The 27,275-nt window shown below is 43.0% G+C and overlaps 1 protein-coding gene across 1 annotated transcript in view; it reads right to left on the reverse strand.

Moving 5' to 3' along the window:
* Positions 1–695: 695 nt before the first annotated feature.
* The window catches only part of LOC308318859 (clathrin coat assembly protein AP180-like), a gene marked incomplete at its 3' end in the record, with an annotated part of 35,311 nt that continues 8,731 nt past the window's right edge, over positions 696–27,275 (reverse strand). The window contains exons 2-9 of the mRNA XM_080768544.1: positions 11,856–11,998; positions 7,869–7,944; positions 7,577–7,679; positions 6,931–7,024; positions 5,752–5,863; positions 5,237–5,343; positions 5,107–5,148; positions 696–761 (exon numbers count right to left, since the gene is read on the reverse strand). Of these exons, the coding sequence (XP_080624670.1) occupies positions 696–761; positions 5,107–5,148; positions 5,237–5,343; positions 5,752–5,863; positions 6,931–7,024; positions 7,577–7,679; positions 7,869–7,944; positions 11,856–11,998 (743 nt within the window). The remainder of the gene's footprint in view (positions 762–5,106; positions 5,149–5,236; positions 5,344–5,751; positions 5,864–6,930; positions 7,025–7,576; positions 7,680–7,868; positions 7,945–11,855; positions 11,999–27,275) is intronic.

Here is a 27,275-nt window from a genome sequence, read left to right on the forward strand (position 1 = left end):
AAATATATATGTGTACGACTGTATGTACAAAACTCATTGCTCATTAGTTCTATTGAATTGTAATATGACAACTACAATATGAATGGGCAAAAGCTGAAGAAATATTATTGTGCACAAAACAAAACCAGTCCCTTCACTATACTGACAGAATAGCATACTTACTTGTCCTCTCTGAGTTAGGAGAAAATAGAGAAAAACACATGTAAAGTATACAGTATTAATCTAGTAATAGGGAACTGCTCACTCATGAAAAGTGCACTCACAACTCACAAGACCAACAATATTATCTATACTGTATAAAAAAAAAAAAAACTGGACGATTCTGAGGCATGTTTGCCCTGGCATTCTGAACCAAAATATTGTGACGAAAAGAAGAGAAAATCTGAAAACTGTACACGTGTACTGTGTACATACATAATAATTATTTGATAATTAATAGCACCACGCTTGCCCCAATTCTGTCAACTGCAATTGCATCTCTGTAGGCCTATAAATTAGGCCTATAAATTCAGGATTTAATTTTACAGACAGCACGAGTGGGCGCTAAATGTCACGGGCCCCAAAGCAACGGTGTTGGCTGTGTCACGGTACTTGACGCCTCTGGTAAATGCACTGCAACAGAGATATTTTAAACTACAGTATGCTAAGCAAACCAGTCAACAATAGTACACGCAACAAAACAGACAGCTGACTACTTACGGCTTCTTCCCCTCCAGGGTGTTGAGGTGGGTTTCCAGGGACTCTAGAAGGCTCTCTGGGGCCTGAGGATTGATAAAGAGATGAGGTAGCCATTACTACAGGAGCCAGAGGTCAGAAGGAGAGAGAGTCACATATTGGGTATGGCCATAGTCCGTAGAGGTTTAGAATGTTGAGTATGCTCCAGGAAAGCATAATGGCACAGGTCTGACCACACACAGTCACACGGAAACCATGTATTTGCCATGTACATGGTCCATGTATTCAGTGGGCAACTGCACCGTGTTGGCACTGCAGACTGCAATAGAATGTGTGTTTGACTGGAATTATATGATGTTTATGGAGGGTCACTGATCACACACACACACGCACGCACGCACGCACGCACACACACACACACACACACACACACACACACACACACACACACACACACACACACACACACACACACACACACACACACACACACACACACACACACACACACACACACACAGAAGTGTCTATTTGTATGTCTCTAAATGTTTTGATGAATTGAACAATGTGGACCCTGTTGTAAACAAGTGTAATGCTTAATTGGGTCGTCCACTCACAGTTAACAGTCTCTGTATTGAGTTTGTGCTTGAAATGTACTGTAATTCTACAAACTGTTAATAAATATTTCAATCAATCAATCAAAACACACACACACACACACACACACACACACACACACACACACACACACACACACACACACACACACACAGTTTAATCCACTTTTGAGTTTCAATCTTCATGCAAAGGTCGATCATACTGTAGGTGTAGATCAATGCTCCGGGTACCCACAATGCATCAATGCATGCTAAATAGAACATCCTCGTTAATATACATGCAAGCAGGAAAGAACATTTTATTATGTTAGCAAGCCAAACATTTGAGAATTGAGATGAATAAGTAAATAAGTGCCTCTGGCTCTTTACTCTACCCTAATTTCCCCATTCCTCTTACTACCTCAAAATTCTATGAAAAATAAATAAATCTCTCAACTTTACGTTCTTGGCCATCGAAAAAATGGGACCAGAATTAAGGCCTTGGAGCCCTATAAGACGAAGTAGTAAGTAAGTAGCCTTGCCGAGCCATGAGGCCCATAGGGCAGGAGCCTATCTCCTGTTTCTGTAGACTCCTCTACTATAAAGAAAGACCTATGTTTTTGTAACAGAGGATCTGCAGCTGTGAGTCCACGCAATTACTGTACTTGTTGAGGAGAGCTGCCAAGCTTGGAAAAGCAGCAGTTCTCTTAAAGTGGACAGACCACTGTGGAGAAGGTCAACATGAGAGCATAGCTATTGGAATGAACAAGCAACATCATTACGATCATATTATTGTTAACATTCAGCACATTGCTTGATCCTTCACTCAGACTCTACTCCCTTAGGACTTTAATCAACTTGACAAAGTGAATTACAGATAATTCTCTGTTATCTTTGCTTATTTAATCCCTGTTGACATGGAGAGAGCTCAAATTGCTCTCTCCACACAGGAGATTAAACCACCAAGCTGACTATCGTCAGGTAAATCCAGGGATTCCAGAGATTTAGAAGGTTTGCTCTGCACAACACACTAACACTAATTGTACTTTGTCACTCGTGAATCCTATTTCTAAAGAACAACTGTCTAAGCCCCTTGTGGATTGTACCTTGTCCTTGATGATTTATGGTGTTTTCTGACTAATTTAGGGTGGTCACTGATCACTTCTATAAACACTGGAGGTGACTGTGTGGACTGGTACCAAGGAGAGGCTGAACACACAATATTTCTTAAGTGCCCCTCTCCATGAAGAAAAAACCAAACAAAAGGAAAATATATGTTTTGCTTTGCTGCAAAGGATTTGACAAAATAGGCAGTAATGGTTAAATGCTGTCTGGGATTTACTTTTCCTCTACTTTTCTCACAGGCGAAGCACCTCTGATAAAATGTGACCTTGAAGAGAACACAGTGTAATACCTCACAGAACCACATGGCATACTGTAGAGAACACAGTGTTATACCTCACACATCCACATGGCATACTGTAGCATTGCATCCTCATGCTCTGTCCCTCCACAGGGACTCGTCAGCGTGATCAATAGCTATCCTATTGATCAAGTTGGCTAGCCTATTGAGCTAGCCTGAGCGTGCCAATTGAATTACGGTAACTAACAAAGCGTAGCTTTTTGTGAAGAAGCTGCGATTCAAGCCAGTCATGTACCTGTCCTATCAGTCTGTAGCACATGTCTGCACAAAGGCCTGAGATAAAAAAAGAAAATCCCACGAAAAGGGCTGAATTAATGGCTTTAATGATTCTGGAGAACTGCTGGTGATAGTGACCATTATGTCAACTCCAAGGTCTAACACACCAGCTCTACACAATGCACAATTGAATATGCTGAATCAAATGTAACAGCGATGGGCTGTAAAACCCTTTTATACACCAATATCTCTCCAGCCACCTTGTCAAGCATGATTTAGGTTGGCTACAGGAGCATAGTGACATGCTGTCAATGCTTGCCATCATTACTGTCACGTTGGAGAGTCGAAGGTTAACTTAACCTCAGACTCAGCTGTTGAGTTTCCATGACATCACAGTCTAGAGGCCTTGAGTTCTTAAAAGTGATGTTTAACTTGGGAAGAAACTTGGGTTGTACAGTAGCTATACCTGGGCATGGTATACGTCCAAATAGTGTCAATCATCTTTATCTATTGCTTCCAAGTTCTGTGCTCTGTGATCAAAGTACTGCAACTAGCAATTCCATGTCATTTTCATTGGCAAAACAGGTCTAAAAGTCACATTTTTGCACTCAAATGAATACAAAGCAGATTCTGCCAATACATGCTATACGATAAGTCCTCATATTTATTTTGGGGAAAGTTAAATTATTGTATTAATGTTATATAGTCCTTGACGGAAGTTCTCTAGCACCACCATGTCAGCGTAACACACCATATACACTAAGTATTAGCAGAAATGGTCTTTGTTTGCCTACATTTATGTGCTGAAAACATTCTTTTTGAGACCCGTTTCACCATTCATCATTGAGACTGCTTACAAAGCAGGCAAAGGCAAAACACGATCGGCAATGTTTGGACTTACATACAGTATCATGACCAGTTCAAGGTTCTACCAAAGTTCAACATCAATCATCATTCATTAAATTATACCTTCTTCATCACCTACTGTAGATGCCCACCAGTCTCATTCTAAATGGGTCTCAGTCTAAATACAAGACCAGGGTAAACAATCCATAGAACCTTTTTGTTACCTGGCTAGCATAGCAGGTGATTGAGGTTTACCACACAGTACAGCCTAATGAGTGGCTGAAACTAAACACTGGAAAATCTATTTGTCTCCGGTAGACAACCTGCCTGGAACTACACTGAATTATTCTGATTGTTTAACCAAGGACCCAAGAAGCTGATGTTGCAATTCCTCAGGATAATTTATACTTCAAGCAAGCATGTCACTCGACAAATATAATTGATCTATTCTTATGTGTTTAAGTACCTTTTGTCTTTAAATGTTGTTTTGTGCCTTGAATTTCCTTTGTGTGATGAAATGTGCAATACAAATAAACTTGCCAAGCCTCTCGGCAAGTTTTTCAATTGGAAATCTGTTATTTTTGTCGAGTGAGCGACATGGTCGTTCAAAGTAGTATAAATTAAGCCTTCCAACTGCCATGGAAACTCCACAGTTCTGTGCAGTAGAATATTCTGCGGTGCCAAGATATGATTGTTGAGCTAAAACCATATTTAGACCCCACAGCAGGTCTGTCAGCAGCATTGCAGCTTTGCCCATTCTGTTCTTTCAGTCACATGTTCACCAGCGCCTCTTGCTGTCTGTCTGTCTGTCTGTCTGTCTGCATGTCTGTCTGTCTGCAATGTGTCTCACTGTGCAGCGTGGTTCAAGTCAATGCATTCAACAGAGTTCAAACGTTCATCTTCCCTATAGGCTGTTTTTGTGCTCCCTGAAGCTATAGCTCTGTGCACTACACAGTAGGCTACACGCTACTCACACTCTCAGCCTGTATGATCATTCCGCATCTCTGGAAGTAAGAAGAGAAGGGAAGGGGTGGGGGGCAAAACGCCTGTCAATAATCACCAGGCTCATTGGCTGTATGGAATTTACACGTGGGACAGTGATGGCAAATAATGCCCCTTCTTTAACAACCACCACGAGTGAAAGACGATGTTGTCCACGAATGTCTGCTTTTTGCACTGCAGGAGAATACGTTAATGGGACATTTAGACAGGTTACAAAATACATGCAGAACAGTTAGACAAACACGACATGCTCTGTTAGTAAGGAAACTATAGTTAACTATGTACTTGCCTAAAATTCAACGTAACAGAAAATGAAAGAAGACATAAACATGCACATTATAGTCTTACCTGGGTAAGCTCGGGAATGTCATTTTTGTCAATTCCCACTTGCTGTAAAATAAAAGGAACTTTTCAATTGGCATTCAAGGCGGTTGTAAACATAATCAACAGTCACTGTACTGTATAGTCAGCAGCCTACCTCAGCGATTTTAAAGAACTCAGAAACCCTGGTCATTCGTGTCAGGAATCTCTTATAGATCTCCAGGCCATCTTTGCATTGGCTTCTCTTCATCTGGAAGAATTTCTCTGGAAAACAGATATTTTGGACCGACTTCAATTCAATGTACTGTAGTGGTGGAAAAAGTGTACAGTATGTGGACCATGGTGAAAAAAAAAAGCTTCTAATATATTATTTATGCCCCAAAATCTATAAATCTCACACTATTAAGGCAACCGGTCAGTTCCACGCACTGCACAAGGTGCCCATTTTTTCACATTTTTCACATGCCCCTCTAAATGTCTGTGCACACCACTGCTTACAACCCAGGTATTCTCAGTGACACCTGACCCTACAACCCAGATATCGTTGTGTCTGAGATTTAGACATTCCGGTTAAGTTCTCACCGGACACCACTGCGGCGGGTCATATAACCCAGACAACCAGCCCAAGTTTGTGTAGTATTTTATAGGCATGTTTGTGAAGATATTGTATACCTAGCAAATTGATGATGCCATCATTGTAGCAAGCATATAACTTGATCAGATCTTTGAAGAGCTGGAGGAAGCAGGCATTGATCACCCCATTGTTAAGATCTTGTTGATGAACCTATAGAGTACACAAAGGAGAGGAGTCAATAAGAGATACTGTACGTCAAATCATTGTTGCTTCTCAACATGTGGTCTGCAGAGTCGCCAGGGGTCCCCAGCACTTTAACAGTAACCAAATAGCCTGGGAAGCGTTCCTTTTCAGGTTTATGATCCGGTTGGGAGCGGATGGTAACTTACGTCATGTTTTATAGTCACTGATTTGTAGTCATCAGTCAGGAAACCTCAAACCGGAATCAAAAGTACCCAAAATAATTCCCGCGATCAAACCCAATAAAATCCATGATGCGGCATAGTTTGCTGATTTCTTTAATATAAATGTGAATGTACTTTCCAGAGACAATTTAGTGTCTGTAGTTATCCCACGGGGAAATTATATTTTATTGGGTAGGCCCTAAAATTATGATCGTGGGGAATTATTTTGGGTAGTTCTTATTATTCCGGTTGTGGTTTCCTGCCTGATGACTACAAATCAGTGACGACAACATGACGCAAATTACTATCTGCTCCAGACCGGTTCACACAGTGATTTACTGTAACACAGCCCAGGCTTTCCTCCGAGGTGGAAAGCCTGGTGAAGTGAGGTTAGGTTAGTAACCAAACGGACCCTTTCGAGTTATTAATTGGCCCGGTTTCCCAAAGGACACCTCTTACACCATGGTGTAAGAGGATTAACTCTGAGCTTTACACTTGTATACTCACAGAGTAAAAATAACTGAGGATTTTAAAGTATGGATTGGAGTCCCAGAAATCATATCGTATAATTAAAAAAAGGTTGAGAATCAAGAGTGAAGAGAGTGAATAGAACCTAACAAGCGTGGATGATAGAATCTAGAATTTACATGCAGAGTGGTTTTGTGAAGAACACATCACTGATGGGAGTACGAGCAACTCCCGAGGCTATTGTTGCGATAATGGATATGACAAACATTTCATCATAGAATTCAGATTTAAGCACATTTTCACAGCATTTTTTTTATCGGAAAGCAGTGAAATCCGTCAACAGACTAATGGAGTCAAATGGCAAAGATGATTGTTATTGGCATGGCATGGGTGGACATTGCTTACCTCAAACTCTAGCAGTGCGTCTATCTGGCCCTGCAGGGTTGGCATTGCTTTCAACAGTTTCTCTACTGACATGGTCCTCATCACGCCATCAGCTCTGATGTAAGAGAGAGAGAGAGAGAGAGGGGATATAGACAGATAATGCATTTATAATAAAAGTTGTAATGGTTCCAGGGTGGTCCCAGTAAAGTAGCTGATACTATATATTATATATTGTCAACAAGTGAACAACTCTGTGACCCACAGCAGCACCTATCTGACATCTATGTGTCTATGTGTGTATTTGCACTGCCACCCAGTGCGGATATCAGCTGTGACCTTCTGCCTGTTGGGTAAATGGAGCTGTCAGTGTTGCATGCATGAGTAGCTTGCTAGCGTGCTCTGAATTCAGGTCCCCTGTTCTGCTTGAGCACAGCCATGGACAGACTCTGGCCTGAGACAGACTGGTTTCCTATCTCAGGCCCCCCCATGCACTGGCAAGCACCTGAGAGTTGTAAGGGATGACAAGGGTTTTGTAGGAGTCAGATGCCAAATACTAATGGGTGCTGTACAACCTCCTACACTACACACAATGTTGCACTTTTCATACCTAAAATCAATAAAGTGATAATGGACAGAGCACAGTGTATTTATAGAAAAAAAAGTGTACCCTTTTTTGACTCTGCCAAAGTCGAAAGACATCTGTCTGTAGCCAAATGCCTTCTCGTTGAGATAACGGCTGTAGCGTCTGATAAATGTGGACGAGTCATAGCCTGAGGGAGACAACCACATACACGCACACGCACGCACACACACCAAATTAACCCCAGTGTTAGGACAACGAAATGTGACTGGCCTCCCAAGGAAATGTTACATCAGCAGGACGATGGAAGCCATTTACATCACCATGGGTGACTACACTATTCCAGCATCAAGAGATGGAGGAATGAAGCCGTACTCACCATGGGACCCAGTTTTGTCCAGGAAGTTACTGAGGTTGAAGAGGGTGTTTCTGGAGGCCAGGAACTGAATGAACCTCTGCAGGAGAACACATACACACATCAGGAACTGAATGAACCTCTGCAGGAGAACACAGACACACATCAAGTATATGCAACAGGTTGAAGGCAAAGGTTGAGTCTTTAGGCAGCTATAAGGGATACTGGAATTAATGGTGAGCCGGTCATGTTGAGAAAATAATGCCCAGGGAGGGTCATCTGCTATTTTTGACACCTATTCGAAAAAAAGGTTGAGAACTACTGATTTAGAAGGTATTTCTAGAATCTGCCTGAGGTCTTAATGAGTCTGTGAGTGTTTTTTCTGTGGTGTGATATAGAAGAGAGACATTTGGCTCACTGATGATCCTTTACAGTCTGACAATGAGCTAAATTAATTACAGGTGTTCAGCACTCCCCACCCTCCACTTCCACACAGTGATTAGTGGTTACAGAAATACAGAAGTGCAAAAGCTAAATCTCCAGTAAATAATGTGGAAATCAGTGTCTCATCATCCCACCTTTTAATTACTATTATAGTTACCTTCACGACTAGCTATTGTTGTTCCCCCGCACTGTCGCACATGAAAGGGAAAACAGTTTAACCTAACATAAAAGCAGCTTGTTTGTGGCTAAAAAGCCCTAGCCAATATTAGCTTGTTAGTTATTTGCCAAAGTTAACAGCAATACTGGAGAGCATGGTGGTGAAAACAGACTAATTCAAAATGTAAAGTGTCTCATTTAAGAGACAGTAACTAATAATCCACTATTAATATGCCAAATAAATAGTGTATTATTAGGAGGTGGACATTTTATATAAAATATGCAAAGCCTAAAAAAAGGACAAAATGTGAACATGCTTTAGACCTTCACAATTTAATTCATTTTTTATATAAAGTACACAGCTGTGACCTTTGAGATGCTATATAACAACTGCATCAAAGCAGAAATAGGAGAGATGTGTGAGAGAAAACGGCATCAACGGAGCAAAGCCCCAGCCTTTATTGTGAGTTGCTGCAGACAGTGTGTATGTGAGTTACATGGCAAGCATCAGATACTGACAAATGGATTCTTCCCAGCAGAGATATTAGACAGCCCAGCAAGAACAACATTATTCCAAAGACTCTACACTAGTACAACACAGTGAACACACGCGTCCAACACACACACACACACACACACACACACACACACACACACACACACACACACACACACACACACACACACACACACACACACACACACACACACACACACACACACACACACACACACACACACACACACACACACACACACACACGCACACACACTCATCAGCATGCATAGATGGAGGGATCGATGCATCCACTCTCAGGCACACAGACTTCCATCCTACTCGTTCACTATTAGCTCTAGATTTAGGAGACAGCTAGCAGGGGGAGTGAGTGTACCCAGGCTAGGAGACAGCAGCAGCCCCATTAAATGAGGTGAGACGAAGCAGCCCAATTGGAGCAGCCCTATTAAATGAGGTGAGACAGAGAATGAGAAAGCAAATCCCCTCTGGAGTATAGGGCGAGACTTCCTCCCTCCCTCCCTCCACCTGTGTGTCTGTGTGTCTGTCTGTCTAGAACCAGCATCAGAAGTGGTACAGACATAACGCTAATCCCCAAACACCTCTCCATGCAAACATAATCGCCCCCACACCTGTCCCTATACAAACAGGACTCTCTAGGGAGACTGACATACAGGGGGAAGATGTAAATTAACCTGCCAATAGAGCACACAACACCCTCTGTAGTGTATACTGTACGCCAGGCATGTCTGTATGCAGCCAGGGGGCGGGGCTGTTCAAGAGCAAAACAGCTGCTAAAGACGACATCTGCTTAATGCTTATCTGTCACTTATTACCTCTGGTTGACTCCAGCTAAGCAGGGCCTTTGCAATACTTCACATGTAAGCAATGTGTGCATTGTAAAAGGCTAATTCAGATGTAAAGCGATGCTACTGTAGGTGAACCTATAACCTCCTCTGTCCCAGCTCTGCTAGTTACCACCAGCTACAGTACGATCCTCCCAAGTGATTGCTTATTAAGCCATTAGCATTAATAATAATTAATCCATAGCATTAATCCTTAGCATTAAGACATGAGGCAGATTCTAAGCCTAACAGTTTTCTGAAAACCGATATTGCGCTCAAACGATTTCATGTCGAGGATCCCCTTCACGTGTATTTGGCCATAGAGTAAAGTCTGTATAAAATGCTATCTAAGAGGGGCTATAGGGCAAGTGCTCCGGGCCATGATGGAGTCTGAAAAGGCGGGTTTTCTACGCTACGGTGGAAGATTGGGTTCTGATTGTAATGGGAAGTGCATTCCATAGTTTTGGAGCCAGAAGGGAGAAGAGTTTGGGACGTGTGGAGCGTTGTTCCGGTGTTTTTAGTGAAGGTACTTCCAGCTTCCCTGCGTTAGCTGATCTGAGTGTGCGGGAGGGTTTGTAGGGTTTGATCATACTTGCAAGATATGGGGGAGCCATTCCTTTGGTTGCTTTGAATGCCAGCATCAGAGTTTTGTATTCTGTGCGGGCAGCGACCGGGAGCCAATGGAGGGAGCGGAACAGGGGGGAGACTTGTGAGAATCTTGGCTGGTTGAAGACCAAGCGAGCTGCGGCCTTTTGGATTAGTGGCAACATGCACAAGGAATGTGGTGCTGAGCTGTCCAGTGGTTTGCAAAATTAACTCCGGCACACAGACTCATTAGACTGTATATACAGTATATGGTACATAATTCAGTATGCTATGCATAATATGCTATGCATGTACAGTGAATACACATGGGTAGATAGATAGGAGCATAGATATAGGAGCATTTGCACAGGAAAAACAAACAATACCCTTTGTCACTCACTGAAATTAAATTACTAAAATGCATACACTCAGTCTCACACATTTGCAACCAGTCCCCAGTGGGTTGAGATGTACGTGATGTTGTGAGAGCGCGCATCTCACCAGAGAGACACAGTCACTGTGTGTTACCAATGGCAACGTCAATAATACACGCTGCCATTTGTACACAACAGGGGCTGATAGGATTATCACCTTATCAGCGCATCTCTCTAGCGGGATCTCCAACCCCCAGCATCTGCCTGTCACAGACTGTCATGTCTCTCCTCTCTGCTCATCCGTCTTCATTTCATTGCAAGTGATTATTGGTGTGGATGCTTTTCAGATTTTCTTTCTTTTTTTTCCTTCTCCCGATTCCCGATTCTGTCTGAATGTTTATTTCACTTCTCTCTGCTTCACAGTTTTGTCGTGTGATTACAATAAAGGAATATATGGTCTGATTCTCATTCTATGGAATGTTCCCCTTCCTCCTCTCCTCTCTCTCTCAGATCAATACATCCTTCGTCTCTATCAAGTGGCAGTGATGTAGTGTGTTTAGTTGGCACTAGCGCTACAGACGACATCTGCTTATCTGTCAGAGTTACCTTTTCTTGACCCCAGCAGGGCATCGACACCAACACCCTGGGTGAGTGAGTGGGTATGGATCTGTGTGTGGATGTGTGCATATGCATGATGTACATGTGTGTGTGTGTGTGTGTGTGTATGAGAGCATGCGTGCGTGTGTGTCTGTGAGTGCGTGCAATCGTGCATGCATGTGTGTATGCAATAGATTGTAAAGGCAAATCTATACTTTGGTGAATGACTGCATTCTATTTTTTGTTTGTTTGTTTGTTTTGTTTTCATCATCTGGTCTAGACCGGATCACACAGGCGTTATTGGAACATAGACCAGGCTTTCCTCCGAGGTGGAAAGTCTGTTTTTTGCGCAGATGAACAGGCTCACAACCTGTCGCTTCGCAATGCATTGTGAGCGTATAGGTAGGTCTATTTTCGTTGTATGCCGGCGTCAGGTTTAATTAAGTGTTTCCCAGTGCCTGCGGTATTTTGGAGTGCGTGCGTGTGTTCTGCTCACCTCATTCCCGTGCACCATGAGGTGGTGCGTGGTGATCAGGGCCTTGAAGACCACCACCCAGCTGGCGTTGCCTGCACGCTCAAACAACGTGTCGGCCATCGCGGGGACGTTCACATTGGACTCCTGGGTGGCCGCGATCAGGACTGCGAAGGACAGAGGACCATGGAAACGTTAGATACTGTGTGTAAGTAGCATTGGTTACATTATACAGGTGGCAGTATAAGACCATGGCAGTATATAAGACCATGCGGTCCCCAAGACAAATTCTTGTTTTACATTTTTACACACTGACTTCCGACATACCCTGAAGAAGGCAGTTGCATCTGCCGAAACGTTGGTTTTTACTCTCTGCGTCCTATGAAGTATCGGCACTTTGGCTACGAGTGTGTGCGGCCACCTTTGTCTTTTCAAGACTTCACGTTAACACACTGACTTGATCCTGTCACGACTCTATGCACAGCAGCCATATTGGATAGAAACTGGGCCTCTTCCTTACTTCCTATAACTAAAAGTATTACCCATTGAGAACGCTCTGTTCCATTCTGGTCAAACAGATTCAGGGTGCTATTTCGGGGTCCTTGAAATTCAAAGGTTTGAGAACCCCTGTCATACACTAAATGTAACATAGCCTTTATTAGTATAATTGGTAACGCCTAAGGAAGAGGCCCCATTTCTTTAATATGGCTGCTACAGTAGCTGTCACTGTGCATAGAGCCTCTTTGTCCATTATTATTTATTTATTTTGTCCATTATAATACATATTAACAAGGGCTGTCTGGGCCGTGGCTCAGCGGTCTAGGCACCTTGGCTGGTAATCCAGCCTGGCTGTGTGCCACGGGTTCGACTCCCGATCCCGACGGCCTTTACTGCATGCCTTCCCCCCATCTCTCTCCCCATTTCCTGTCAGCCTACTGTCTGTCCCTCCATAAAAAAAATATAAAATAAAGGCGAAAGCCACAAAAAAAAAAAACCTTTAACAAGGGCTGTTCACACCAAGCACTATAACCATAAATATAACCATAAAGATATAGTTTTAAAAACGTTCTTAAGGCCTTTTCAGACAGGGAGCGACTGACATGCCTAGTAATTCATCTTCGGTGAGAGGCGTGCTGAAGCATGACAGAGTCTATCAAAAAAGACTATAAAACCAACTATAAAAAAAAGACAATGGTGAACAATAGTGTTATTGTGCTTGGTGTTTACGGCTCTATCATCTGCGGGAGACATTATACCACCTGATAATTTTGACCTAATGGGAGCATTATCTTTACTAGTAATTTCAACTATATGAAATGGTTTGGATGGATGCTGTGGATGAGTACAAGCCTTGAGTGAGAATCACTCTAGTCTGGTCTGAGTCATAGTGACTACTGACTTTGTAGCCAATCACAGCTTCCACCTGGCATCAGCAGAGGAAGGGTGGGATATTCTCAGCCATGTTGCAGAGGGAGAGATAAACGAGAGAGAGAGAGAGAGAGAGAGAGAGAGAGAGAGAGAGAGAGAGAGAGAGAGATTGAGAGAGAGAGAGAGACAGAGAGAACCCTAAACTGAGACAGACTGGCGGAGAAAAAAGACAGAGGTGGAGACAGACAAAGAAAAGAGTCAGACACACTGTTGTCAGACAGAGTGAAAGCGTGACGGAAATAGAGAGATCACGACGGATAGATACTTGGCAGAAGGAGGAGAGAGGATTCTCAAGCCATTTCCTTTCTCCTCCGCAGCCCGGCCTTCATCAGATAGCAGCATTGACTCAGTGAAGGAAAGCTATTGTTGTGTGTGTGTGTGTGTGTGTGTGTGTGTGTGTGTGTGTGTGTGTGTGTGTGTGTGTGTGTGTGTGTGTGTGTGTGTGTGCGTGCGTGTACTGTGTTTGTGTGTGTGGGAGGTGTAGATAGTCACAGTAAATCCTTGAATCAGCAGTGCAGGAAATAAAGCAATTTGCTCTCAAGCCCTGGGATTCAACAGATAGTGCTATACATCTGTATGACTGATGTACAGTAGGCTATACTGTACACTACAGAGTATAACTGATAGTTCTCTTCATTCACTGCCAATGAACAGAGGGAAAACAGATAGGCCCAGTACTGAATTCTAGGGGTGCAACAGTTATTCAAACCAATCAATTTCATAGATTATAAAAACTACAACAGTGCAACAGTTATTCAAACCAATCAATTTCATAGATTATAAAAACTCACACCCGGGCGTGTGAAGTGAGGGGCGATCTTATCATCGTACATCATCATGCATCATCTCATTCCAGCCAATAAGAATTTGCATCATCATGTCTCAGATGTCTCAGGCCTGTTATATATGTGATAGGTGATCTCACATAATGTGCGAGTCAGAGCTAACGTTACTCAATGATCATTTGCCGTCTGATTGATATCACAGCAATCAACTACATTTGAACAAAACGTAGGCTATTGGACAATATTTAGCTGCTTGTCAGAAAGTGTGAGAGAGAAAAACATGTGAATGAAATGCTATTCTCCAATTTATATATGGGCTATAGATATAATTGCTTGCGTGCGGAGAGAGCGAGAGAGAGAGCGAGAGAGTCAGCCAGATAATTCCGCAATGACTGCTTTCATTTCATGTCATGTTAGGATGATAAAAATGCCTAATTACTGTGTACCCTATAGCACTCTCTCGCTCTGACATACCCCTGAAATGATAGATTAGGTTTGTAGGCAACGCGCATCATGGACAAGTATAGTGGATTGAAAAATTAGGTGCCTTTATCTCACGTAAATTTTAGCATCGTATAGGCCTACTCTTATACATATAGCATCTGTCATTCAGATTATGTTACAATAACGTTAGGGTAGGCTACAGACTACAGTTACAGTAGGTTACAGTCAGGTTCAACCAAGTTGTGTCCCCTAGGGTAGTAGGTACCTTCACATAAAACATGCAGTAATCCTGGTCTCTAAACTACCTCCCCCTGCCAGGGCGCCTGATGGAGGGGAAAGGAACTGGTCGGAATAACGTGTTCCTCCACGCGCTACGTCCGGCCGGGGAAACTCCCCCCTGTCAGGTGAAAAGAAGCAGCTTGGACTCCTCATGCATAGAAGGAAGCATGAGGCCAATCCACTCCCCCCCCCAGGTTGGCAGAGGAAGTGTAGCGCCCAGGATTACATTGGATAATTGACACTGGGTGAAAAGATGGGTTTCAAAATCGTGGGATAAAAATTAAGGGTAAAAAGAAAAAAACCTGTTCACCGTTGATATACAGTATATAAAAAGAAAATGATCGAAAATGTGCTTCTCGATTATTCAATTAACAGCAAAAACAATAGATTGAGTATTCACTAAGATACTGTAATCAATAGTTGCAGCCCTACAATGAACAGACCCAGGCCCGGTATTTAATTCTCCACTGCAGATTAATATAGACTATCATTAACAATACACCTCACGTCCAGATCCATCTGTCATTCAATTCTCCTCCCCCTGGCACACATCCATTTCAGGGCCAAATGGTGTTGATGTGAAAGCTTTTTTTCCCCTTTGCACACGGCAGTGAGAGAAAAGGAGAGGACAGAGGGGTGAATAATGTGGGAGAGAGAGAGAGTCAGATGAGATGACGTGGTCAGTCACTGTGCTGCTGTGTGTTAGTCATGTAAAAGCGATGTCCTGGATTGGCTCCCAGCTGCGCTAAAGGCTTCCGCTATCATCATGCATTGCTAATCATCATGTATGTAGCAAGGATCATCGCAGCTTCCAGCACAAGTGCACAGCACGTGTCAACACTCAATTTTGCAGTGTGAGCTTTTTCTCCTTTTTCCTCATCTCTCTCTCTCCCTCTCTTCCTATACCTCCTTCTCTTGTCTCCCACCGTGATAATTTGAGTATGTGTCAGACGATGCGAGGCATGCACAACGCATCTCAACACAAAACTCTACCAGCAGGGAGATGCATTATCACAAATCACGTCAGAATCATGTCCCAATAATCTCACTCCGGACGGAGAGCAGCACCATTATTACATGGAGGACCGAGGGGGGGAGAAAGAGTCTCAGGTGGTCTGGTTGAAGTGCTGAACAACGCTCGGCAGGAACCCCTGACTCACAGTCTTCCCACCTTCACTTCTTTTTAATAATACATGAGTCTTGCTCACGCGTACGCGCATGTGCCTATGGTAATTATTACAATTCCTCCGAACAAAGCCTCTAAAATGTATTCCGTGTGTCACAGACAGACCCTCCCAAAAGAAGAACAAGGCAGGAAAGGCTGCTCTGGAGACGGCGCCAGACAGGCCAGGTAAGTACGTAAGTATATTTTATTCATGAAGCACCTTTCAAAACAATGTTACAAAGTGCTGTACAGTGGTCAACAAGGTACAGGAGTCAGGACAGGTGACAGCGCTAGTGGACAGTACACTGGACAGTACAATCTGGCCATGTAACAGTCACATGTCTGTTCGTCCACAGCCATGGCATTCGGTAAAGCAATGCTGTGCAATACAATGCCAAAAGAAGAACAACCCCAGTACACAAAGATCACAGTGCTGTCAGCATGCACCAGATACAAGGCTATGACATTCTACATGGCATCTAGTATCCCCAAATGAAAACAAAACATGTGCTATTATATAATGCCGTCTCTCTCTGCTGCTGTTTTTGAATCACTGAGCTATTCCTCTTTTGGATAAAGGCTGTCAAATACGTTCATTCCCATGGGATTACGTAATGACGTTTGTCTGTCAGTCTCTGTTATCTCCGTCAGTTCTCTGTTATCTCGAAAAACAATGCTGGATTGACATGAAATTTGCTGTGTGCACTATTGATCATGGTTTACATTTACCATTTAGTCTAGCGCCACCATCAGACCAAACTTTAGATAGATAGATCTTTATTTGTCATTGCTTGCATGAAACAACGAAATTCAGTTTAGAGCTTCACCACTGGCATCAAATAAATATCCATACTGTACAATAACCCAAGTGCAATAGTGCTGGTGCAACGTAATAGTGCAAAGTTCAGTGCAAGAACAAGTCTATTTTCAGTACCTTTTTAATACTATAGAGGGGGCTTGGCGATGGGGGGGCGGGGGGCAGGTTGTTCATTCAGCAGCCTGGCAGCCTGTGGGTAAAGGCTGAGTGTGAAATGGCGTTTGTCAGTTCCAAACAAATCAAACCCATTGATGCACCCAGACTTGTAGTTGTGCGAAGGCATAAAATACACAATGGCCAAAAATAAGTCATATGGAGGTCTTTAAATACGTGGCCTGAATACTGCTAGGTTGAACTCTGCTAATAAACAAACCGCAATGATTTAAGTTCAGAGTCTTGAATGACGTTAGACGTTATGTGATGTCTAGTTGTCTAGTATGTCTATCACATATTTCAGCCGGTCACCACTGTCACTGTAACACCGCCATGCTGGAGAGAGTGAGTGTGAGTACCTGAGATTTGGGGTATTGGAGTTCAGCAATAATTGTCCACAAGTTGAATATCATTTTGGTTTGATGCACTATCTATTAAAGTGCATCATTGGCACAAACAGCTTCTCAGTTCCTTCATGGCATTGTTCTCTCTGTGCTGGTAAAAAACATTTGTCCACCCAGGTGAATGCCGTTCCCCAATCACCCAGGCCTATACCCTCATGCTGTCAATCAACTAGGCCTGTGGAGGGCGGCGTGCCCATAAATAATCCAATAAACCAATAAAGTAACCAAGCTAATACCAAATAATGCTAAATAACAACTACAACAATCATGAAAATACTACTAATAATTACAAACAATACAGTGAGGACGGCTTCAGAGTGTATTCCTGTTTGGCTGTTTCTTGTTTACTTTTTGACCTTTTACCCTGATGTTTGTTGACGAGGGTCCTTGACGGTTACTCCAATCTAGCATAAGAGCATTTTATCTTATGTTAAATGTCTAAATTGGTTATGTGTCCATGATATAATAAGTTGAAAAACTATGAATTTCAAATAAATGTGTTAAATAGTGATTAGAAATAGTCCTGCCAATCGTGTACCAGAGGGAATTCTGATGTGCAGCCTGTTCAGTGACTGATTTGACACCATGTCAATCAATACTGACCGTTCAATACTAAAGCCACCATTCATTTATCAATGTGGTTCACAATTCATGTCACTTAAAGAGAAGAACTAAAAAAGGAGATCTTGGACACATAATAGCTTAAATGTATATAGCGGCTTTCATTAACCCAAGGACACTTTATTTACATCAAACAATGAACAACCAACAACAAACAACTACCGTATTTACTATTTGCCATAAGCCTGAGCGAATAGTGTCTTTTCAAGGGAGCATGACAAATGTCCATTGGAGAGAGAGTTCCACAGAGTGGAGTGCTTGCTTGTTTTTGTTTGGGGGATAGGGGTAAGTTTGTGAACCTCTAGCCTGGGAAGCATTCCTTTTCGGGTTAATGATCCAGTCGGGAGCGGATGGTAACTCACGTCATGTTGACACTGATTTGTAGGAATCAGAAGTACCCAAAATTCCCTGTGATCAAGGGCATCGTGCGGTGTATGAATCCAACACGTTTCTTGTATGTCTTGGAATAGTTTGTTTGGTATATCCATATTTTATTCCAACTCGTAGCGACTGGCGTCTGGCGAGACTAAAAACTAACAGGGGGGACCAAAACAAAGCGATAAAATTGTTTATTTTTTTCCTTTTTAGATTTTACCATTCAATTTACAATTTACAATTTAGGCATTTAGCAGACGCTCTTAATCCAGAGCGACTTACATTAAGCAAGAACAAAAAGCATGGGAATACATCACATAAAGACATTTATCATGAAACATGCGTAGCTAAGAAAGTAACAGTGGAATATCTATAATGAAACTATACATATAAGCTATACATCTATACTACTATGCTACACATATGTACTATGACGTGCTATGACTACATACAATGCACTTATGCTGTCTACATAACATGCTATAAGTCTGTATGCTGTATGCTGTATGCTATAAGTCTGTATCAAATGCTATCTAAGCCATTCGGTCTAGATCGGATCACACAGCGATTTAGAAACACAGACCAGGCTTTCTGGTGACACGACCAAGGTTAGTGAGATGCAGGTTCTGTGAAATAATCAGGTAGATCAGTGGTACTGTCATGGTATCAAAGACCAAAATGTTCAGTTCATGCACAAGGTCAAAGATCTGATGCCACTGTTGCTCTCTTTGATTTTCAACCTTATCTTCAATTGGTTTTCATTTAAGCTCATAAGATCAGTTGACAGTCAGTGACGTCAACTCTGTGGGGGCAGCGGCGGGGGGGCTGTGGATGTTCAGGAACTTCAAAGCAAAGCCTTTCTCTTCCTGGAAAGTTAGCGCGCTGAAATAAAAGCCTTCTTGCATTATAAACCTGTCTACCGACGATGTCATCGTTGTCAGCCTCCTCTGAGACCAAGAGCGAGCAGACAAAAGTGGTACCATCTTATAATGAGCATTAGTGAGGAGGACCAATTCAGTTATGTGTTTAAATGCTGCTGACCTGCAGATCCTAGGTCTAGTATACAGTAATGTCATAATGCTTTGCAAAGCGTTATATGAGCTTGTAGATCGGCTATTTTCAGCAAAGAGATTTGGCGTAGAGGGGGAATAAAGGACAGGGCCTAGTGTAGCGCCCTGGGGGACTCCAGTCAACGGGAGCATATATGGTTTAATTGCTTAAGAGAACAGAGCCCCATGCTAAACATGATTAAGATGAATTCGTTGTGGCAGCTTGGACAGGAGCATGAAGGCAGCCATGAAAGTGACGAGTAGCTCTGCTGAGGGGAAAGGCAGGGAAGGCTGCTCTGAAGTGGAGACGGCGCCAGACAGGCCACGCAGCTACAGCCTAGGACAGGTGACAGCGCTAGTGTACTGTAATCTGGACAGTACTATCTGGCCATGACAGTAACACAGCCACATGTTTGTTCGTCCACAGCCATGGCATTCGGTATAGCAATGCTGTGCAATACAATATGCTGTGCATCCATGTTGGGCTTGGAGGAATATGCAGTGCCAGTGACACACAGCCAGCCACCCACGCACGCACGCATGCACACATGCAAGCATGCAAACACACACATTGGATTTTCAGCTCTTATGCAAGGTTACATCACACTTTACAGCGCACGCACGCACACACACACACACACACACACACACACACACACACACACACACACACACACACACACACACACACACACACACACACACACACACACACACACACACACACACACACACACACACACACACACACACACACACACACACACACACACACACACACACACACACACACACGTATGTGTCATATCCACAACGCTCCCCTCCTCTTGATCTGCTGAACAAAGACGCCTGTGGCGGCAAGTCTCTAAAATAGAGCAAAGGGAGCTTTATCGGCTTGAAAGAGAGAGTGTGTGTGTGTGTGTGTGTGTGTGTGTGTGTGTGTGTGTGTGTGTGTACTGTAATACTGTGTATAGTATGATGAACTCTCCCTCTCTCTGTCTATCTCATTCACCATACAGTACATATTCATTCATTTATTCCTTGATTCAGTTGTATATAAAAAAATCATTATTAAAAGTCTTGTACCCACATTTCTTTTAAAGTGCATAATTGTGTGTATACTGTAACAGCAGACACAGTATTAGGAAAAACACTTGACTACAAATGTGTCTTTAAAAGCTGTTTAAAAGGGCACTGACTCTGCTAGCCTACGAGCCAAGCGCAGGGCGTTCCAACTTCCAAAGCAAAGGTGCCAAAAGGTGCCAAAGTATGATCAAGTGTAGGGTCTTAATTTACAACAAAGTCAGCAACAATAGGTATGTATAAGTGGTTCATTATACTGCTTTGTGGCATCGCATGGGTTGGTGACCTAGTGAGTTAGTATTGACAGACATGCATGGTGTCAAATCACAGCTACTGAACAGCACATCAGAATGCCCTCCGGTACCCGACACACCACTGGCAGCACTGAGCACTCCTATTTCAAATCACTACGAACACATCGATATGTTGTAACTGATACCATGAGCCACCGGGTTGGACAAAGATACAACTGCAGACAGGCAACCAAGCATGTATGCATGAGACAGGAGCAGATAATATGCATATAAATTAAATATAGATAACTACGCACACAGCCACGCACGCACGCACGTACGCACGCACGCACACATCATTTGTCATTGTTGTGAATTTAGTAGACCCTCAATGTGGTTCTCAAGGGTTTTCCTGTAGTGAACGATAATCAATGGATGGCGCGCCCCAGTCTTGTTGACAACATCAGCTAGCAACTCAATCTAAGGTGAGCAGCATCTGGACTGAAATGGACCCATACTGGTCTGTAACAGAGCTCCCTTAACGCATACCAAACTGGGGGTCCTTGATTAAGAAGTTTGAGAACCACTGACTGCACCTGAGTACCAATGAGGACAGGGCCGACCAGACCGAGGCGGTTTCCCTGGCAACTAGCTGTAATGCTGCTCTGTCTGTGGCATCAAGGATGCAGGTCCATGCTCTCTCACACACTGCAGACTGACAGGGTGGATCATATGACCAGTGCACCATCACACTTCTCATTATGACTACTCACTGTGAGATTCTCTTCCCTTGTGTGTGTGAGGACCCAGTATTCAGGGTCTGGCAGGATGAGGTCCAGTGGACCAGGACTAGATGAGGGACTGGACCAGCTTGCTACACTATTATGAGGGAGGCATAATGGAGTTTGAAGAATAAATATTCATAAAACAGTCACGTTTCTTCAGATTTTTACAAATTACCGCTATGTCATTATGTAACAAAGAACATGCAAGCCCCGCCTATAGGACGTATGCTTCCTAGAAATGATTAATTTAATTTAATTTGTATGAATGCTTTGAATTGAATTCAAACTATTCCACTGATCATATTTGAAGACAGTAGCAAATTGATTTGGATTCTATCTGGAATGTCAGATAGAAGACTTGGACAACATAGGAAATGAGAGCTGCAATATGTGTGATACATTTTTGCACAGACTCCATTAAACACCTCCACTGAGAAGCAAGCTTGGTCTCAGCTCTCCTAACTGTAATAAATGTGACACAGAAGTTGGTACGTATGCATACGTTTTGGAAATCTTAAATTAAAACCTTAAATTTACCATATTGACCAGTATATGTGAACAATTTAAAAGACTCTGGTCCTTTTTATTTATTTGTTTCTCTTTCTGTTTGTTTAATTGCGACAGCAGGTCGCATTTACTATGAAATCGCGCATTTCCCGTCAGTTGTTTGGTTGGTCACGCCCCATATATGGTCATGACTCGTGGCATCACGTGTTGTCACGTGTTGACCCCCATGCCAAAGTGCCAGTGCTCGGCCAGCAGTCTGCTGTCACCCAGGCGGATGCGTGCAAGTGAGGTCGCTTCTCGCCCTCAGGCGTCTTACTGGTATAATGTCTGTTTAATATGGTTCTATATGCACTGTATAGGCCTACTGAACAAATGTGAAATCTCAGAGCCTCAATAAAAAAAACATTTAATCACTACACTGTGATTTTAAGGATTTATCAAGGAGGAAAAATAATAGGGCGATGGTCAAAATAAATAAAGGAACAAATACAGTTCAGTCAACAAGAGTCAATTATGTCCACATTTAAACTAGTGTATGCCTCCCACTTCTCCCATTTTAACAGGTAGCTACTGTGTCAACTTCAATACGTCTGAAAGAGCCTTTCCAGAACCACTATCATGGCCATTTGGGCCAAGCCGACTAAACCAGGCTTTCATGGAGGGAGCTGAAGGAGTTCTCCACTCACACATAATGAGTTTAGAGCTGTTTGAACCCACTCGGTCTGCGTCAGAGGATGTCAGTGTTGATTTAACTCAGAGGGTATACAGGCCAGGCAAAGGGACTCTTATACAGGGCCATTTGATTACATTGGTAAACTGTCTCGTCGAGTTATGAATGGATAAATAAACACTACCTGTTTATGTTATACTACGGTATCAAGCAACCGGTGAGAATCAAGAAAAGTAAGAATTCAATAAAATGCACAGAAAAAGACCTTCTGTCTCTATAAACCTTCAAATAACCTGAGCAGCTGTGGAGGATATATGCAATTGGGAATGTTTTTAATTTGCGGAGGGGAGGGGAGGGGGGTATTTATTAACAGACATGTTTGGACTTACGGAAAAATATACATCAGTTGGTTCAAAACCGTATGCCTTTCCCATATACCACAGCATAAATTAAGTTAACCCCTGGCCGCATTAAATCATTTCTTTATGAGGTTAACCTATGAAACCATCAAAACATTTTATTATCAGACTGCTCTATAACGCAAGGCTGCACAGGTCTGACTGCACATGAATGAAGCGTGAAAAAAACCCGGGTTTATTTATAGCTCGCCCCCTCCACCCCCCCGAGCAGCACACATTCAGAGGGGGATATTTTCCTTTACCCAGAATGCATTGCAGCCAGGCCAGGCCAGTGTACTGTGGCAGTGGCACCAGCGTGGCGGCCAAGCTGGCAGAGAGAGAGAGAGAGACATTGAGAGAGAGAGAGAGAGAGAGAGAGAGAGAGAGAGAGAGAGAGCGACAGAGAGACAGAGAGAGAGAGAGGGAGACAGAGAGAGAGCGAGAGAGAGACACTGGTGGAGGAAGGACTACATGTCCAAGGAGAACGCTGCCATCTACCACCCAAGGCTGCAGCTTGAAGTACTCAGATGATGCAATCAGTGGTGTCATTTCAGCTAAAGCTAAGGTATGGCAAGCTCACGGCGCATTTTGCATTTTTTGCGGTTACACACGGTTATTTGCCTCTTTTTTTGGCCTATTTCCCTACATTTTTGCGATTATTTGCCTATTATTTGGCCATATTTTCCTCCATTGTCCTTCCCCTGGAGCCAAGGTATGGCAGCTTGCCAAACCCAATTGACGTCATAGGATGCAAGACCACAATATTGAAGTAGGTACTCCGATACAAGTAGTAAAAGCACTCATCTTTAAAAAAATAAAATAAAAAATTAGCCGAAAGCCCCAGTGCCTCCTTTTCATATCGAGGTCCATTATTTAATTGGAATTTGAGCCACGGACCAACATTTGTTTTGCCTCTCAGACCCAAGACAACATTTTGTTGTCGACGGATAAGATTCTGTCCACAACTGTATTGATGTCGGTACCATTAGGAGAGATAACAGGCAAACGTTGATCAACATAATTATTTTACGTATCGTATCTCTTATACCCTGGCATTCTCTCTACGACGTGCAGTGCTGCTACACAGATACAATGTTTAGTGTGATTTTAACTCAGAAAATAACAATGTATATTTTGTGTTAACAAGAAGGCACTGGAGCAGCTCAGACGATTTAGGCCATTGATTTATTATAACAGGGTGCAAATAAAAAGCGACAACGTTTCGATGTGTAAGTTACATCTTCGTCAGGTCATGACCTGACGAAGATGTAACTTACATAATAAATCAAGGGCCTAAATCGTCTGAGCTGCTCCAGTGACTTCTTGTTCGCCTCCTGAGATGCACCAGACTGGCCTGCTATAGGCTAGAGGCGCGGTTGGAACTCCATTCTACATAAATGTTGTGTTGTTTTAACTCCGAAAATTACAAATATAGGCCTAACGAAATGGACCCGTAAGGGGCCATTTGGTTTCATTTTATTTTACGCTCTCAAGAGTTAAAGTTCTTGGTTACCAATTCTCCATCATTTTAGCTGGGGACCACCTGGAACCGCCTCAAAGACCACTGGTGGTCCCCGGACCACCGGTCGAAAACCCGCTGCCTAAATGGACTTTTGTTTAATCTTTCCTCCCACGGTGCCAGTCCACCTTTGCTCACTGTGTTCCCCCGATCAATACATTTCTCTGATAAAAGAATAAAGGTTCCACACATTTGTTGTGTTCCTAATTGCTCAAACAAAGGGATAAACATGGCTCGGGTCAAGGTACGGTATTTACTTTCTGTGCTACTTTGTACTTTCTGTGCACATTCGATTTAAAGCTCCAGCTCCCTGTGCGCGCTTATTAGCATTTGCCTCACATCCTTTAAAGCCTACCGGTATACAGTATCAGCTTGATGTATGTATATCTAGAGGCTGGTCCTAAAGGAAAATGGAGTCATTTCTGGTCCTCTGAGGAGGGAAAATAGCTTTTCGGTTTCACCCAACTGACGGCCGCTCAGATCACTATGATAAGTGCACAAAGGGTTGGAGGCTGTTAGGGTTTCAGCATATACTACTGTACCTCAGGGACACTTTTACATGATCTAATGGCTACCTTCAAATTCCCAGAATGGCCTCTCTCTCCACCCACCCAGAGCAGTCGGCCCACTCCTGTATCTAGGACGATAAGTCGAGACGCTTATTGTCAATTACAGTAACCACTAGAACTGCACTCTGTCGAGTGGACGAAAATGCTTGCGCAAGTAATAACATATAATACCGCAATACTACTACAAAATAATAAGAGTAAGCAGGTAGTAACGCACCAGGATTAGTAAAAGTACCAGAAACCAGCTATACTGCAGAAACCTTTCTTGGCGTTCAACACTTCGGCCCCATTTACACAGCCTGAATCAGATCTGAGCCACATCCAGATTGGAATCTGATTTGTTTAAATAAATCTAGACACAAACAAGTCACATGTGTAATATAAATACTAGTGTAATGTGTCAAATACATTCCCTTCACATAAGCAGTGTCCACCGAATAGAGACACATTTCCTCATATGAATGCAATATATGGTTTATTTAATCAGTCTCATTATCGTTTCGCAATACATTGTCCCCTTTTTATTCATAATAAATCCACAAAAACCTGTTCAGAAATGACCAAGAGAAGATCTATTTAAAATCCTTGAGCCACATTCAGAGGTGGTTTCAAATCTGATTCAAGTCTGATTTCAGGAGATCCATCTCAGTCTGAACGCATCTGAACGCGGATTCCATGTTAGACTTGTGTTTAGACTTATATTTAAACAAATCGGATTCCAATCTGGATGTGGCATAGATTTGATTCAGGCTGGATTTGGCTGCCAGTCTAAATGGGGCCAGCCTGGGAATTTGCAGGTGGAGATATACTGTGGTCAAAGTCAAAAGTCAAATAATTCTCTTCTGTGGTTTTGCCTGTTTTCCCCCCATATGCAATCAGCACCTCTGTACTGTACTCTAGGTGTTATGGCCGTGCTGCAGATGTGTAGATTAGAGGTAGAGATGTGGTCCTGAGGCTGTGCTCAGCAGCCAGGCAGACAGGCTGATTAAACAGGAGGACATCCAAGCCTCCCTGCATTATTAATGACCAGCCTGTGTGTACTGTGTAGACATGACTCTCTACTGCTGTGCACTGCTGGCCTACTCTACTGTACTACTGGGACACCGCTGTTCAGCCACACACTGTACTCTACTGTAGCACTGGGACGCCGCTGTTCATCCACACACTGTACTCACTGGATGGGGCGAGTCTCCGCTATGCTAACGCAGCAGTTTGCTCTTTAGTTTACCAACCATTAGGCCTGCGACTTTCGATTATTTACTTTTATTTTTATTCTACTGATTACTTTTCCGCACTTAAGTAATTTACTCAACAGTGCTGTGCAGAAATAGTGAAGATAGCATCTAAATGCTTGCAGATTGCTTGAAGTTTTCACCTATAATGATACTGTATGCCCAAAAAAGAGGGATTGATTATTAATCGATACTTCTATTAATAACTAATCAATTGTTTTTCTTAATCGATTACATCAAACATTAGTTTGATTAACTGTTGCACCCCTAGTGCACATCTCTGGACATAAAGATGTTTGTGTTCAAATCAAGTGCAGATCTAGCAGGAAGCGTCTCCCTCAATGGGGGACGAGCTACACAAGGGCGTACTGAGGTACTATCATTGTAGTGGCAGGCTCAAGGTCATGTTGACCTCCAAATAGCGTGTGTCATGTGTGTGTGCGCACACGTATGTGACTGTGTGTGTGTGTGTGTGTGCGTGTGTGTGCAGGCATGCATGCGTGCGGCTGAGAGAAAGGGGTGGGAAGAGCGTGGATATTAGGAAAGGAGGACAGACCGATCGATTTAGACTGAATCAATGTTCAGATTGAAAACAGATAGAGGCCTGACATTAGCAGTGTGGTTTATACGTGCAGCATGCACACCTGCTTCATCAGCCAATGTTCCGCCATTTTCCACGCCATGTATGTATGACTTTCCAAAGGCATTCTGGGATTTCAAGGATACTAACTGCAGCCGAGACCTCTTGCAAAGCCCCCCATTTTCTCTCTCCCACTCATCAAACATTGCTCACCGCAGCACAGTAGGCTACTACACTACATGGTGTCTCTGTCTCTGCTGCGACATTCGAAATCCTAGCCGGGTTGTGCTTACAACCACACCCCGCTTCTGTGGCCAACGTGGAAGTGCCTCTCGCCTCTTGGCCTCT

The sequence above is a fragment of the Protomyctophum bolini genome (assembly GCF_963924005.1).
Source record: "Protomyctophum bolini genome assembly, chromosome: 7".
In the NCBI taxonomy this organism is placed as follows: Eukaryota; Metazoa; Chordata; class Actinopteri; order Myctophiformes; family Myctophidae; genus Protomyctophum; species Protomyctophum bolini.